General features: G+C 34.0%; 1 protein-coding gene across 1 annotated transcript in view; it reads right to left on the bottom strand.

Moving 5' to 3' along the window:
- The window catches only part of DST (dystonin), a 423,773-nt gene that overhangs the window by 190,218 nt on the left and 217,717 nt on the right, over nucleotides 1-15,838 (bottom strand). The window contains 13 exon segments of the mRNA XM_078155307.1: nucleotides 2,854-2,952; nucleotides 3,247-3,354; nucleotides 4,307-4,390; nucleotides 5,520-5,682; nucleotides 6,349-6,542; nucleotides 7,601-7,739; nucleotides 9,602-9,780; nucleotides 11,358-11,515; nucleotides 12,905-13,088; nucleotides 14,239-14,365; nucleotides 14,596-14,750; nucleotides 14,972-15,124; nucleotides 15,630-15,755. Coding sequence (XP_078011433.1) covers nucleotides 2,854-2,952; nucleotides 3,247-3,354; nucleotides 4,307-4,390; nucleotides 5,520-5,682; nucleotides 6,349-6,542; nucleotides 7,601-7,739; nucleotides 9,602-9,780; nucleotides 11,358-11,515; nucleotides 12,905-13,088; nucleotides 14,239-14,365; nucleotides 14,596-14,750; nucleotides 14,972-15,124; nucleotides 15,630-15,755 — 1,869 coding nt within the window.

Raw genomic sequence — 15,838 nt, 5'->3', positions numbered from 1 at the left:
CTACATCAATTAAGCCAAAGCACTGGGAGACCACTTTAAGCTAAAAACTTTTGAGTACAGGCCTGGTGACAGTCTATGGCTGCTATTCTGGGACCAGCCCAGTTAAGTGCAGGGAGGCTTATCATCAGACTAGTCTCCCCTTAATGATTTATTTCATTCCCAGCAACTCATAAAGACTATCAGCCCATTAAAGCCCACATCTTGGGAAATTTGAAAACATGAGTTTTTTTTTCTAAATACTGGATTATTTTAAATAGTATTCATGTGAAACAAAGCCCTGGAGAAGACTAATCTATTTTTACAGTTGTAGCAATGACTGCCTTCATTTGGTTCGTTTGGTTAAAAATATATTTCATTGCCTAAAAATTTCGTGTTCCAGCAAAGAAGACTTATCCTAAATGTAGTTTTTCATGGTTCCGTTTAAAAAAAAACTGTCTTTAACATCTTGCCTCTCATCTTTTGAGTTTTTTTTTTCATTTGCTCATATTCTAAACCATAAAAAAAAAAAATCTGGGGGGGGTTAAGGAGAAGTAGAAGTAGAAACAAACCTGCTTTAGACTGACTTAATTATTTGTAGAAAGTTCAAAGAAATTCATAGATTATTCATGCTGGGGGGGACTTTAAAAACTATGTAGTTCAACTCCTTGATTTTAAAAATCAGAAAACTGAGGCTGAGAGAGAGACAAAAATTGTTCCAAATCATACAGTGAGAAGTTCAGGTGAGATCTGAACCAAGGTCTCCAAAACCTTAAATACTATACATGTTCCTTCCACTAAACCACACTGCTTTCTTTACCTTTAAAACATTTTCTGAATTTAAAATGATCATATTTGCAGATACAATGCATAATTTAATAACATTTTAGGAACATTGAAGACTATATCAAATAAGCTCAGAAGAATGGGATAAATGACACATCTGAAATCAGATGTATTTAATAAACAGGGAAAGGAAAAGTAAATTATTTTTATTTTATGTGAGGAATTATTAATACAATCAAGATATGTTGGTAATTTTTGAAATGAAGCAGGATCTTAAAAATGTAAAAATTGGGGAAAATTATTAATGTTCCATTATGGAGATTAGAAAAATCACTTTGTTAATCTGACTATAAAGTAAAGCTCTTTATACTGTTTTTGCAGTTAGACTTGTTAGTAGTTTTGCTGCAGAAGATAGTTATTTTAACTCAGAACAGACCAAAATAGTTTTGAAGGTTTTCATACTCTTAGGAAGAAACTCAGCTCTCCCAGAAATTCATTACTATTAAAATGTCCTTTTTGTTCTCTTAGGTGATAGAAAGCAAAAAAGTGGATTTTATAGCATAAAACCAGAAAAATTGAATTTGAATAATTAAGGCAACATGAGAGAACTTACTGAGAACAATCAATACCACACATATTTGTTTTTGAAATATAGCTATTCATCATGCTATCTTTGTCTGTTCTGAGATGAAAACAAGAATACCAGACAGAAAGAAAGAAAGAAAGAAAGAAAGAAAGAAAGAAAGAAAGAAAGAAAGAAAGAAAGAAAGGAAGGAAGGAAGGAAGAACGCACAATTTACTCCCTTTAAGCCACAAGGGACAAACAGACCTTTTAAAATCATATATTTTTTCCATATGCATAGATTTTAAAAATGCAATGCTATGCTATAGTTGAAGTCATTCACTTTGGTGTAATAATCAAAAAGTCTATTTATCTCACACTACATCAAATACCCTCTAGAAAAATGATCTAACAGTTCTTAACAAGTAGCACAGAATTGCTTTCTACCACCACCTGTTTTTTTCAAAATCAATGGCTTATCTGTATGGTTTTTTTTCATTGAAGCTCTGACTTCACAAAGACACATGATTTAAAAACACACACACACACACACAAATATCTCTCTGTATTATTTTACTGAGACACTGAGTAACTGTAAATGAATCTTAGACTTCAAAGAAAATTTGCCATGAGAAAATATAGGGAAAAAAACATCTGTAACAATACTTAAAACTGTAACCACTGTTACACTATAAATTAACCTTAATAAACCCTAACCCTAAACTAAAGATGATTATTTTGTGCCTGATAAAGTGTCTAAAAACAGCTAAGCCTCTTTTTATTTCTACTATTATTAAATGATTACTCACATCATGACAGCCATGCCATGGGATAAATTACTCATCTCACCTTAAAAAACATGATGAGGCTAATAGTTTAGTTCCTAGTCTTCTTAGTAATATCGAGATGAAGAACAAATAGTGAATACCTATAGTCTCAATATTTTCAATGTTTATCTCTATATTTATTTATTTTTATAAATATCTCAATATCTATCTCTATCATTTTTCTTAAAATATTTTATTTCATCTGTCATATTTAGGTCCTGGACAATCTCAACTATAAGATTAAGATGGTTATGAATATAATTAATAGGAAATTATACTTTATAAGAAAGACCTAAAGCTGAACTTCAAATAAATTTGGATAACTAAGAATTCTATACATGAAAAACATTTGGAAGAACTACTATATTCAATACTGGCTTTTAAAAAATATTAACTACAAAAACTCAGCGAGCCTCTGTTAGAAGTGTGCTCCTGTTAATATAAAACTATGTTGTAGTCTAAAATCACATCCAGTTCAAAAATCACTGTGATCATTATTTTCTGATACATACCCTTAACTTTCACCACAATTAATTTCTGGAACTTTCTTAGAGAACCTAACTATTATTTGTAATCATCTAGTTACACTGTAGTTTTCAATGCAAGAAAATTAATATTCAAGTTTTTATTAAACTCACATGAAGACTCATGACTATACTTTTTTTCTTTTGAAAATAATTTCCTATTAAATGTAAGGGTTACCTCCTCTTCTTCCAGTCTTTTCAAAGAGTCACCAGCAAATTTAATATATTGAGTCATTAGGGTAACCAGAGCTGTGTAGCGGGTTCTTAAGTCCATGAACTGTCAAAAATAACCACATATACAAAAATGTAAAGTTAAAACTGTTCTTAATAATTTTAACAATATTAAAGTAATGCTATGAAATATTCACCCAACTTTCAGATAATTCATCTCTATCAGGCTAACTCACAAGAATTTGCTCACTGCTTATGTTTGATGGCTTTCCTGGGGATTTTTTCAAATCTGTCATTGTTAATGAATCTTCAATAAAATACTTAAAGTCATCTCTATGCTTCCTTTTAGATTTAACATCTATTAGCATGAACCACTCTGTTTAAAAAGCATCTCCATTACCTCTTGTATGATGAGGTCAGCTGAACTCTGCATCCTCCTGCGTTTCACTGGGGATTTCTGCTGTGAGTCTACCATAGCCCGATAAGTCATTGTTTGTAATTCATAGTCCTGCATAATGAAGTCAAGCAATTAAGTTAACAAAAAGCAAGCCGACTTGGTAGGACATTGAATTAACTAAAGCAATTCTCAGAAGCATGGTTCTATAATTTATCAAGAGTCTCAAAAATAAACCGTACTGTAGCTAAGTTTTGAGTTAAGAATATATAGCAGGGGGCAGCTAGGTGGTGCAGTGGATAGAGCACCGGCCCTGGATTCAGGAGGACCTGAGTTCAAATCTGGCCTCAGACACATAACACTTATTAGCTATGTGACCCTGGGCAAGTCACTTAACCCCACTGCCTAACCAAAAAATAAAAAACAAACAAACAAAAAAGAATATATTGCAAAAAAGTACTTTTCTAATCTAAGAGTTGCACCTTCTGTGGAAACATAGTTCTGGTCATGTAGTTAATGAAGTCTTCAAGTTGTTGGGAAAATTCCATGGGGAAACAGACCCATTACACATGTTTCTGAAACAGGTCACAAAAGTTTTAATGCAGTTTTTAGCTTTAATAACTACCATTAATAACTTAAATCTGCACTAAGACTTTGGGATACCCTGTATTTGGCCACAGTCTCTCTTTTGCTCTGAGACTAGAATTAGGAACTTTATTACTCTGTAGGAGTGACATACCATTAGGGAAGGAAAAACATTACAAATATTTTATAAGTCAGTAGCACTTTCTGGAATTGTCCAACTGTGCTGAGGCAGAAAACATGACAAAAAGAAGATTCCACCTCCTAACTTGGAAGTCGACCTTAGTGGAAAGAACCAATACACTGGAATAATTTATCTTCTAAATAAAATCTAAACAATGGCACAGAATACAGGAGCTACATTTAAAAATAGGAATCCCTTTCTTCTATAAAGAACAAAAGGCTTATACCACCCTTCAGGGTACTGTAATGAATCACATAACTGATACCAAATCTCACTCAGGAATGCTACAGTATTTCTTACCTTCACAGCAGTTGCATACTGTTCTGAATATTTTTGGCACTCATCCATTTTATTCTGTTTCATTTCTATTTCAGATACCAGAATCTATAAACAGGGAAATAATTTAATAGAGGTAATTTAACCAAGAAAAAGTTAACAAAAACTTCTTTTCAATTTGTCAGAATGCCTAATCAGTGACTGATATAACCTCTTAATTTAATTCTCTAGCTCCTTACCCCAATATAATTTACATGCGCCTTTACATATGGGTAAAGTTGATAATTTCTTAGAAAAGTTAAAAACAATGTTTATTTTCCCTGATCCTGAAGGAATGGAACTTGTGAAGACAATATATACAGTGGGGCACAAGAACATTCTTCCTTTAGTAACTCCTCATTCCATCTCCTCATTTCAAATATGGCACACAAAGGAAGACAAGCTGAATATCATTGGTATAGGGACCATTATACTCTTCTCAAGAATCCATCCACACATAACCAAGGAAAATATCTTTTGGTCAAAGCATATCATCAAAAAGAAAATGTTCTGTTTAGATCACTAAGTCAAATTTTGAGTAAGAAAAGGGAAACTGTACCACGCTGAGATAAGATGAGAGGTCTAACTCAGTCCAAGATCAATAGTTCCAAGCCACTGAAGATCCAAACTGCAAGATGAGCTCTGGTACTAACACAACTTCAAGGGTTTTCTAAACTACGCATTATTCATCTTCTTTGAATAATTACCCCAATCTGAGTTGCCCTCTCTCTCCTCCTACCCAGGACTAAGTAGAACTGATCAGTTTTTAAGAATGAGGCAAGGACATTCATCTCTCCAACTGTACTGTTTAGTTTCTTGCCACTCATCAGTCTTATTTATCAAAGGGCCATTTATCAAATGCCTGGGCCCTGCATATAACACAGGAAGAGCACAAAAGCAAATGAATTCAACATGTGTGGCTTACATGACTGTTTCTATCTGAAAGCCATCCAAATGTGCTGCTTGATTTTCTGTGTTTAAATCAAGCAATAGATTTGAAAATTTAAAGTAAAATAAAATAAAATAAATGATATGTGTGAATGGACTCCATTTTGATTTACTGACCAATCCATTACTTATAGGTGTGGAAAATTGTGTTTCTTTAGGGAACTGGAGGATGGTGGAGACAAGGGAAGATAAGAAGTATTATGTACCTAATACAATCACAGACTTGGTAAATGGGACTATTTTTTCATACCTTCTGTTGATTCAGTTGTGTTGCCAATGTTTTACTATTCTCAGGTTGGTTTTCCTGAATCTTTCTCTGAGTATCTTCAACATGCTGAATCCAATCATCCAGAGGATGATATGTATCTCTATAGTACTTCAAAGACTTGCCAATAGCTTCCAAGTCACGTAATCTTGGTAGCATTTGAAAAAAAGAATTATCAGTAGAAAATTAGTTTGGAACTTCCAACAATATCCATGAGTAATAACATTTCAAGCCCCTTGATAGGAAAAAGTCAAAACTATGTAGCTTTGGTCCATCATGATTAATAAGTATTTACCGAATACTCACTACAAGCATGGCATGACCCATTAGCTTTGCTAACACTGACATGGTTGAGTGCCTAATTCACTGAAATGAGGATAAATAATGTTGGGTTCCAAAACAAGAACTCAGTTACTTTAAGCAAATCATAATTAACTGTGCTTCAGTTTTCATGGCTTTACAAAAGGTGATTCCCATGTTTATGTGCCTTATGGATAAAAATTATTTTAATTTTTGTGGTAGTATTCTTCCAAGGAATTCAGATCATATTGTCAGTTTATGAAGGCTTTCCTGATTCCCTCCCTCCAGCTGGTATTCCCCTATGCCCCCCAAAATATCATGTAAACGTATAGGTGTGGACTATAAGACATGTGTGAATATATGTATATACACATATACACATATTCTAGTATACTGACTCTAGTATATTTACCATAGTGTCTATTAAGTGTGTGTGTAGTGTACAGATCTTTTCAAAAATTAAACCAGATGTTTAACATTGTTGAAAGATATCACAAAACAAAATCATACCAACCTGTTTTCAATCTGAGTGTGAACATTTTGCCATCTTTCAGCTAACTGATCTGCTTTCTCTTTGTGCCAGTCAAAATCAAGATCACGTTCTTTATAGGTTATAAACATCTGATCACTGATGGCTTTCGCTTTCTGCAATTCATCCTCTAAAGCATGAAATACTTCCCTTTTTTCATCTACTTCAGATCTCCATTGCTTTAAAAAAATAAAAATTATTATTAAAATAATTTCTAAGAACATGTCAGCTATTAAGTGATAAAACTCAGTACATTTATCTGCTTGATCATATACGATTTCTTTACTCATACAGGTAGTGATATAGCTGGCATTTATACAATGTGTGAAGTCCCATTCACTGAGAGCAATTTGGGGTTCTATGTTGCCATGAGTGAATACATCAGATAACACACACAAAGCACTTTGTGAATCTTAAGGCACTATATAAATACAAGATACTACACATATAAATAGAAAGTAGTTAAATACAATACAATTTGGGAAGGCGGGTTCAAGGAATGCTTTATGAAAACAGTGGATCTTGAGAAACCTCTTAAAAGAGCTGGGCTTTATGATGGAGTAGAGGTGAAGAGATAATTGCGATGGAATAAACTGTAGAATAGTATACACAAATATACATAAATAATTCCATAATTTATTCCTTTTCTTAAATTTTTAAAAATCATACTTCATACTCTAAGCAATCTGTGGAACACTGCCCTGTAAATAACAGGTAATCAAAAGATATCTTATTTTGCTTTTTAACTTATTCCTCCTACACCTCAACACCACCAAAGAACCACAAAGTACTCTCTTGTGCTTGAGAATAACGAAGCTGTTTACTTATTTTTTAAATAAAGATTCTCCTTATTCCTACTATAGTAACTTTGAAGTCAACTTACTATAGCGAGATATTTAGGGACTTTAAATGGCAACAGAGAGTTGTAGCTAATTTGGTTCTTTATAATAAGTTAATTTTATAAAGTGGTCAATTATTATTAAGAATTACAGTAGAGTATATAGACATATATACTATGTTTAGAGATGCACATAGGTCTATGCATTGGGATCCAAATGTCTACCCTTTATGTGTACTGCATGTATATACACATATACATGATACACACACACACACACACATATACACACACATACACATACATACATAGATATATCTCTTTCATGTACATCTATGCGAAAGAGATATTGATATGACTCCCCAGAGAGATGTATTTGTATTTGTGAGTCCTACATACCTTCAATGTACTCATGAGATTTTCAATATTATTCTTGTCAGCTGTCACAGCTTCTTCCTCACACAGTTTAGTTTCATAGAGTTTTACAAGTGCTTCTGCCCCCTGAGTATTTTTTAATACCAAATTAACAGTTTTCAACCTGAAAAAAGTTATTTACGTTAAGTAATCATTTTACTACAATAAAATGTCTATTTACCCAGAATATTTTTAGTCCTAAGATGACATGAGATATTTGATAAGCTAGTGATTTTATAATACTTTATTTACAAGTAAATTAGTCTCAGACTCAAAGATTTCAGGAGCTTAGATATTATCTATTACAAGGAATGTAAAACACCTGGAACTATAAAAGCCCTTGGAAATCATATATACCAAAATCCTCATTTTACAGATGAGGCCAAGAGACGTCAAGTGATTTGCATACCTTCATTCAGTATTAAGTAGCAGAGCTGGGACTATAGCCCAGTGCCTTTGATGCTAGATCTAGGAGTTACTCTTTCCAATTTAAAGTCCTTAGCATCATCAAGTGATTTAACATTAGAGACTGGCATGGTTTCGTACACGGAAATTACACTAAAGAAAATGCATTCCTATCTGCCTTGCTGTAACAGGCTAAGGACCATGGGCCTCTCCATCTGTCCTGAAGTTGAGACCACCTTTAGATGGGTTATCTCCCCTATTATAATGTGAGCTACTTGAGAGTACTGATCCTTTGCTTTATTATTTGTATTTCTAGTGCTTTGCACATGGTAAGCACTTAATAAACATTTTTTTCATTCATTATTCATATACTAGTTACACTCTAGTCAAAACCTATACAGTCCAATTCACCACTACATACCTAGAATGTGACTATTTGATACATCATCACACAAACGATGTTATAAAAAATACTCCAAAAAGAAATCCCCCAAAATCAGAAGGTTAACAGCTAAGCCATGGGATTGCTGATGTGGAAAAATGATACAACAGCTTTACCTCCCTATTACCCAGTTTATGTTGGCCCATGGCTTTCTATGAAACTCTCCTACAAAGAAGTCATAAAAAATCATCCTAAAGGTTTAATTTATTTCTTAAGAATAACTATAATTCAGAATGAAGAAATACGGTTAATATTTACACTTGTGAAATATGTTTCCATTCAAATTAGAATCAAAGAAGGCTAGAGCTAGCACTAATATATGAATCTCCTTCACTTTATCTTGCTTATAAAAACATGTAAAAGATGTATGCTGAGGGCAGCTAGGTGGCACAACGAATAGAGCTCTGGCCTTGGAGTCAGGAGGACCTGAGTTCAAATCCAGCCTCAGACACTTAACACTTACTAGCTGTGTGAACCTGGGCAAGTCATTTAACCCCAATCATCTCACCAAAAAGAAAAAAGAAAACAAAAAGATGTATGCTGACATTAAAGTTCCCCTCAGATTCTTCCTAGGATATGATCTGGCAAGAAATAAATATATTCTGTGCGTACATGTGTGTTTCTGTTCACTAGCGCATGTGCCATCCAACAATGAGATTAATTAAACCAAGAAGGCTCACTAGCAGAAAGTTAGCCACAAGGTGATTAATTTTTAGCTATAGTTGGCCAGACGTTCTCAAAGCCTCCAACTGCAGGAGTAAGAGCTACATCAAGTATTTATGCAAATGTGTATTGTACTAAAGTTTAATCATGTAGTACTGACGTAAAAAAAAAGGGGGGGGGGCAGACACAGGGGTACACCAGAATGCTGACTTTGGAATTAAAGAACTTGAATTTCAAATCTAAGCTATTCTATTTCCTACTTTACTACCTTGGAGAAGTCATTTAACATCTGCAGGACTCAGTTTCTTCACCTGTAAAATGACCTCTAAGTATTAAATCTATAAAACCATGAAATGTATGAAAAGTTGAAAGACTGAAATCTTCATGGCTCAAGGGAGCACCAACACCACTGAAATGTCCGATGTTTCAAAGTACCAAGGAAAGGAGGCCCCAACATGCACACAAGAGTGACATACTTATCTATGTAAATGGAAGACATGGAATAGACTTGATTCATGCTTTGAATGATGACGTTGAGCTCTGAGCGCAAAGTTGGGGTGGATGGTGATGCCGCAGCTTGACTGAAAAATTCTTCACATTTGTCTGTAATGGTTGCCAAATCATCTTTGAGTCGATCCAATTCTTTTTTGAGTTTCTGTGGAAAAAAAAAACAGCAAACCTATGTCAATCATGTATACACTCTAAATAGGGTACTTGGGATATAAGCATGACTATGTAGACAGTTAGGTAGCAGAGTGGATAGCATGCTGGGCATGATGTCAAGAAGACCCAAGTTCAAATCCCACCTTAGTTACTTGCTGTGTGACCCTGAACCAGTCAATCTCTGTTGGGCTTATATGCTCACATATAAAATAAGGGAACTGGATTTGATGATCTCTATGGTCAACCCTTCTACCTCTAAACCTATGATCCAATTTTTTATAACACTGTCACTTACCAAAGGCTCCCTTTTCCTTCCTCTATCCGCCATGTTTAATAATTAAGTACAGTCAAGCAAAACAAATCAACACACTGTCCATGTCTGTAAACATATGCCTGAATTATATCTATAGTTATGGGTGCTTTTCCTAAAGATTTTGTTTAAATGTTATTGTTTAATAAGTGTTTTCCTTGCACAAAGCACAAGGGAAGATAGAAAAACAAATAGGATAAAACCCTGCAGCTACATCCCAGTAAACCATCTTGCAGATAGGCTAAACCACAATGAGAGTAACTGAGAGGCCTCAAAACCGTTTACCCCAAGCATGTGAAGACCTTCCCTATGGAATGGGTGGATGAGAACTTGTTCCAACAGCCATGTAGGCAGTTAAACCAGGCGCTGTGAAGCACTCAGAGCTTGGTCAGACATAGAAGATGCCAAGGTCATCCACTGCATCCCAGGCCATCGCCAGTTGTCTTGACTTTTATCTTGCCACTGGATTTCAATGACTCAGGAAGAAAGAGTGAGGCGGACAACTTTCTACAACACTGCCTCACTTAAATCCAATTCGTGTGCAAGTCAAAACATCACTATGTGATGTCATTAGTCCTCTTCAAAAACAGATAAACAACAACAATAGAATATAACTACTTTCTCATTAATTAATCATTATTTACTTTTTCTTTAAAAGAACTTTTAGGAGGAAAGCTGAGCCATGATCATCTGAGTTTTGCCATCAACATTTCTTCAACAGCAAGCAATCAAGGGTGATGATAAAAAGAAGTTCTCTTTAAACATCATTTCTTTGGGAAATGGGGGAGAGAGGGAAGGAATAAGCATTTATGTAGCACCTACTATGCGCCAGGAATTGTGCTAAGCCCTTCACAAACTATATTTGTACCAGCTGTCACGGCTTGAAGGTATCAGATGCTACTAATCTCAAATAAAAAGTCACAGAGTTAGCAAATGTCTGAAGTCACATTTGAACTCAGGTCTTCCTGACTTCAGGTCCAGAGCTCTATCCACTGTGCCACTTAGCTGCCTCAATCAATAAGCATTTATTAAGACTCTATGAGGACAAAAATGAGATCATTCCTCCCCTCAAAGAGCTTACATTCTAGCGGGCTTGGGGGTAGGGATGGGAATCAGTATGATCACATATAAATAAAACCAAAATAAAAAGAGAAAACTAGGCTCAAACTCATTTTAAAAAATCATAGGAATTAATTCTACCAGGTAAATTAATAGAATTAAGACTGTACTTTAAAGATAAGTGTCTTTATAAAACTTACCTCTTGCTCTGTGATCCTGAACACACTTTCATGGAGATCATCTCTCTCTAGTGGGGTTCGGATCTGTCTAATCAACCGATCTTCACAGTTTTCCAAGCGAAGCCTGATATTTCGGACTTCTGAGATGTAAAGATTGTAAACAGATTCTTCTTGCTCCTCTACGGATATAAACAAACAACATTCAATGTATACATTTTTCCATCTTCTGGGCATTTTCACTTTTATGTTAATACAGCAGTCAACAATAACTTCCTGAAATGCTCCTAGCTCTATACTCTCCAAAATCAAGGTTAACGTTCCATTTCCATACAAGAAGCAAAATTAGCTATCTTTCTAAAATTTGTTAAAATGTTATCAGAATTTCCCTGTTATTCATTATAGTCATAAATTTAGGCTGTTAATTATTGTTTATATGGGGAAAATGTGAACATAATTTTCTGATACTGCTAAATACTTTTCTAAGAAGAACAATTATAATGGTTAGTCACATTTCTATGTGCTTTAAGGTAAAGAAGGAGTGTCTCAATCACCTGATGAAGTAGAAAGTACTAACTCCATATATAAATCAAGAACTCTTTAAATAATTAGGAAAATATAAATAAAAATATGAAATAACTATTTCTGAATAATGAAAAATTGTTATACAACCCTCAAGAAACATCTTGGAATTTATCTTATTATAAAGATGTAATTGTCTTAAGAAGACAACTTTCTTTCTATTGAAAATTGAGAACAGTTAAAACAAAATTATCAACTGAAAAGTCAATCTTTCATATATTTATAAGATTGTTTTTTAATAATTTTTTTCTATTAACCATTTATTTTCTCTCTCCTCCCACTACTGAAAAAAGGGTAAAACAAAAACTAAATAAAAGAGGGTTTTAGATAAGAGGGAAATGTATTTTTAAATAGTTTATTACTTTATCAAGTAGTACAAGCACGAAAAATATCTGACACACACTTGAAACTGATTCATTCTCTCTTCAGGTACCATAAAATTATCCCAGAATAGCAAGGTACTACCTCATCATAAGACAGAGCTAGTGTTATGAATTAAAAGCATTAAGTATGATAACAAAATTATATTGTATTGCTACACACACATACACCCAAACATACACACACGAACTGGAGGGTTTAATAACGAGAGTAAATTAAGCTCTGTTAAATTTTAAGGACAACTTGAACCCTTATCATATTCTGATTTGACAACATCAATACACCACCATCCCATCTACAAAAAACTACAGATGCATATTTTAAAATGAATAATTAGCATGGGTAACACAGTGATACCTCTGTTATATAATAACAGTTATGCAGCATTTATATATAAATGTGGTGTTTTTCTCACACCACCTTATAAAGATAAATAGTATCAGTTTAACTAAACCCTATTCATATATGAAGAGACTGAGATTTAGACAGTGATTTTCCAAGTTACCCACTTATTAAATGATGATGAAACATCATACAGTATCTTAAAATCAGAGAATCAATGTTTTGAGAAAAAGATAATGCTGTGTCATTTTAAGAAACAGACTTACCTCGTTCTGCTGATTTAAGAAGTTCTTGATAATACTGTTTGCATACATTAACCTCCTTTTCCAGTTGTGTTATATCTGAGCCTGAAAATATCTGGGATTCCTGGCTATCTTCCAGGAAGTCTTCAAAACGAGATTCTAGATTACTCAGGACCTGTTGATGCTCACCAGGTAACATTGTCTTTATCTGAAGGAAATAATAAATCTATCTAAGTAAACAGTTACAAAAATAAAATAAAATAAAATTTCAAGGGCTATCCTAGACAACTAAAGAATTTTCCAAAAGAAAGTAAAAGAATTTTAGATTGCATTATCATGAACAGTTAAGTCACCTGGAAGTGTTCTTCTCCATCTCATAATAATAATAATAATAATAATAATAATAATAATAATAATAATAATAATAATAATAGCTGGTATCTCTACAGTATACCCTTGTAACTACTACTGTGAGATAAATAATGAAAATATTATTCCCAGATGAAGAAGCTAACACTCAAGAGTTGCTAAATCAATTTATGGAATCACAGACTGTGAGCTGGAAAAGGCCTTAGAGGTCATACAGCAAAACCTTCTCTTTTTACATATGAAGAAAGAGAAGCCCAAGGCCAATAAGCAGTGAAAACTTCTCAGGATTCAAACCCAGATCCTTTGACTCCAGATTCACAGCCCTTTTCAAAATGATACACTGACTCTCCTTTAAGATCATCTAGTCAGTAAATGGTAGAAACAGAACTTGAGCCCTACATTCTGCTACTCTAAATGAACACAAACTAAATATTTAAAATTAATAGGCAATAATCAAAATGCAGCCCACTATACCAATTACTATACTAATGCAGCAAATTCAGTACAGAACAGTGAAAAAATACATTGGATCTGATCGAAAAAAATTCTGGATTTGAGTCCTAATTCCCTGCCCTATTCTCTTAAGCAGGTCAATTTAACCTCTGTGAACCTATTCCCTCATGTGTAAAATAAGGACAATTTAGAACCAAAGTGGAATGAAATGACATAATGTTTACAAAAGGGGCTTTTTGTAAATTCAAAACTATATAAATGCCACTTTGAATTAAGACTATTTTTATTCAAATGGAACACTATATTACTGAAAAGGTACCAGGTGCTACTAATCTCAAATGCTTTTTCGCAGCTGTAAGATTATAAATGAGAAATAAATAATAACAGAAGACATTGCAGATCTCTAAATGTAAAGATCAAAATATCTAAATTATGTTCCATCTTTTTCTTCAAGGCTAGGTACCATGTCCATACTCTAAGTTATACCTATCCCAAATAAGTTAAATGCTCAAAATGATTTATACTGTTGCACTTACCGAGGCAACGTTGCTAGCCCGAACCGTATCAATTTCATTAACCAGATAATGCCAGGAAACTACACTCTTCATGTTTATGTGAGACTCATGCCAAAGGGCCAGAACATTCTGAAATTGTTGTTCAATTCTGAAACAAAAGAAAGAATCTAAAAGTTAATGATACAAAAGTGCCTAAAGACATATTCCTCTTGTAATAATGTGTAATGGACTGGGACATCATGGGTTTTACTAAATTGAAATTCTTCTGGCAGCGATAAGAAGTTTTCCCTTTAATAATCCATTTTTTTTTCCTCTCTAATATCTGAAAACATTAAAGTGGTCCATTATTCTAGTTCTCTGCTTTTAGCTGGAGCATACCTGTTTGCCGTGTCAATGGCTTCTTTGTTTGGTGGAGGAACAGTAAAGCACACTGATGGGACCATGGCTTCATTCCCAGTTGGACTAATGACCTTCCATTTAGCACGATGGGAATTGCTTGCTAATACACATTCATCATCTTTGTAAATGGTTATCTAGTTTTAAACAAAGAACAAAAGTTAATGAGGTCAAAATTAGGAGACCCTTTGAAAGAACAAATTTGAAAGGGGGCGGAAATCTCTCATCCCACAAACAACCAATCAAGTGACAGACCACAAATGGAAAGAAAATATTGACAGCACCATTTTCAAACATTCCCTGTTCAACATCCAATACTTGTGATTAACTCAATCACAAGGAGATTCAAGGCTCTTACCTCAATTTGTCTGTAGTCACAAATGGCTTTAATTGGAATGGATGTTTTGAGTGGATTATCAGGATTCCTGGGCTTTAGCTGAATTATTGTTTTTGCCCTGCCCACTAGACTTGCTATTGTGCTCTTATACTGCAAAAGTTCTTCTTTCTCTTCCTATATATTCAGAAAATTTAAGAACACACACATAAACAAGTAATTTTTAAAGTAGTTCATTTCAGACAAATAGAAATACTCAAGAAATATTTTTAAATCACAATATTTAACCTCTAAAAAGCAATAATTCAATAACCAAAAAAAGGTTATGTGAATTTGAAAGAAATATGGTGAGAATGAGAAGCAATATGGTGTAGTGAACAGAGAAACATCCTTAGAAGTAGGAAGGTTCAAGTTCTGCCTGAGACACGTGCTGTCTGTGTGACCATGGACAAATCACTTAACCCCTCCAACCCCACGGAAGTGATTGATCTAGTGAAAGAAGTATGCATACCAAGAAGTAGCCCACATCGATGCAGTCATAGGTCCAAACCACCCCTGTCCCCACAAAAAAATGTAAGAGTACCAAAACCTAATAGGACTCAATGAAGAAAACCTAATTTATATTGTTTCTTGTAAAATGAGCTCAATGCTTTTAAATCCACATGGCATTTTCCATTCCTACCATTGACTCTTGAACAAGGTCTTCCAGCTTGTGGATGCTGCTGGACCTGTCACAGCTATATTTCCTCTGAATGGCATCTTTTAAGTTCCTTAAGTAGTCTGTGGCTTCTTTGGCATCATTGAAAAACTAGGGAAGAGATGACATAAGAGGTAAACTATGACAATAAAGAACTTCGTTGTCAAGTTAAAATTCTTTGTATGACCATCAGA

The sequence above is a fragment of the Phascolarctos cinereus genome, unplaced genomic scaffold, assembly GCF_003287225.1.
Source record: "Phascolarctos cinereus isolate Bilbo 61053 unplaced genomic scaffold, phaCin_HiC Scaffold_5;HRSCAF=322, whole genome shotgun sequence".
NCBI classification, from domain to species: Eukaryota; Metazoa; Chordata; class Mammalia; order Diprotodontia; family Phascolarctidae; genus Phascolarctos; species Phascolarctos cinereus.
The sequence above is the reverse complement of the archived record's forward strand: the minus strand, read 5'-3'. Positions and strand labels throughout refer to the sequence as shown.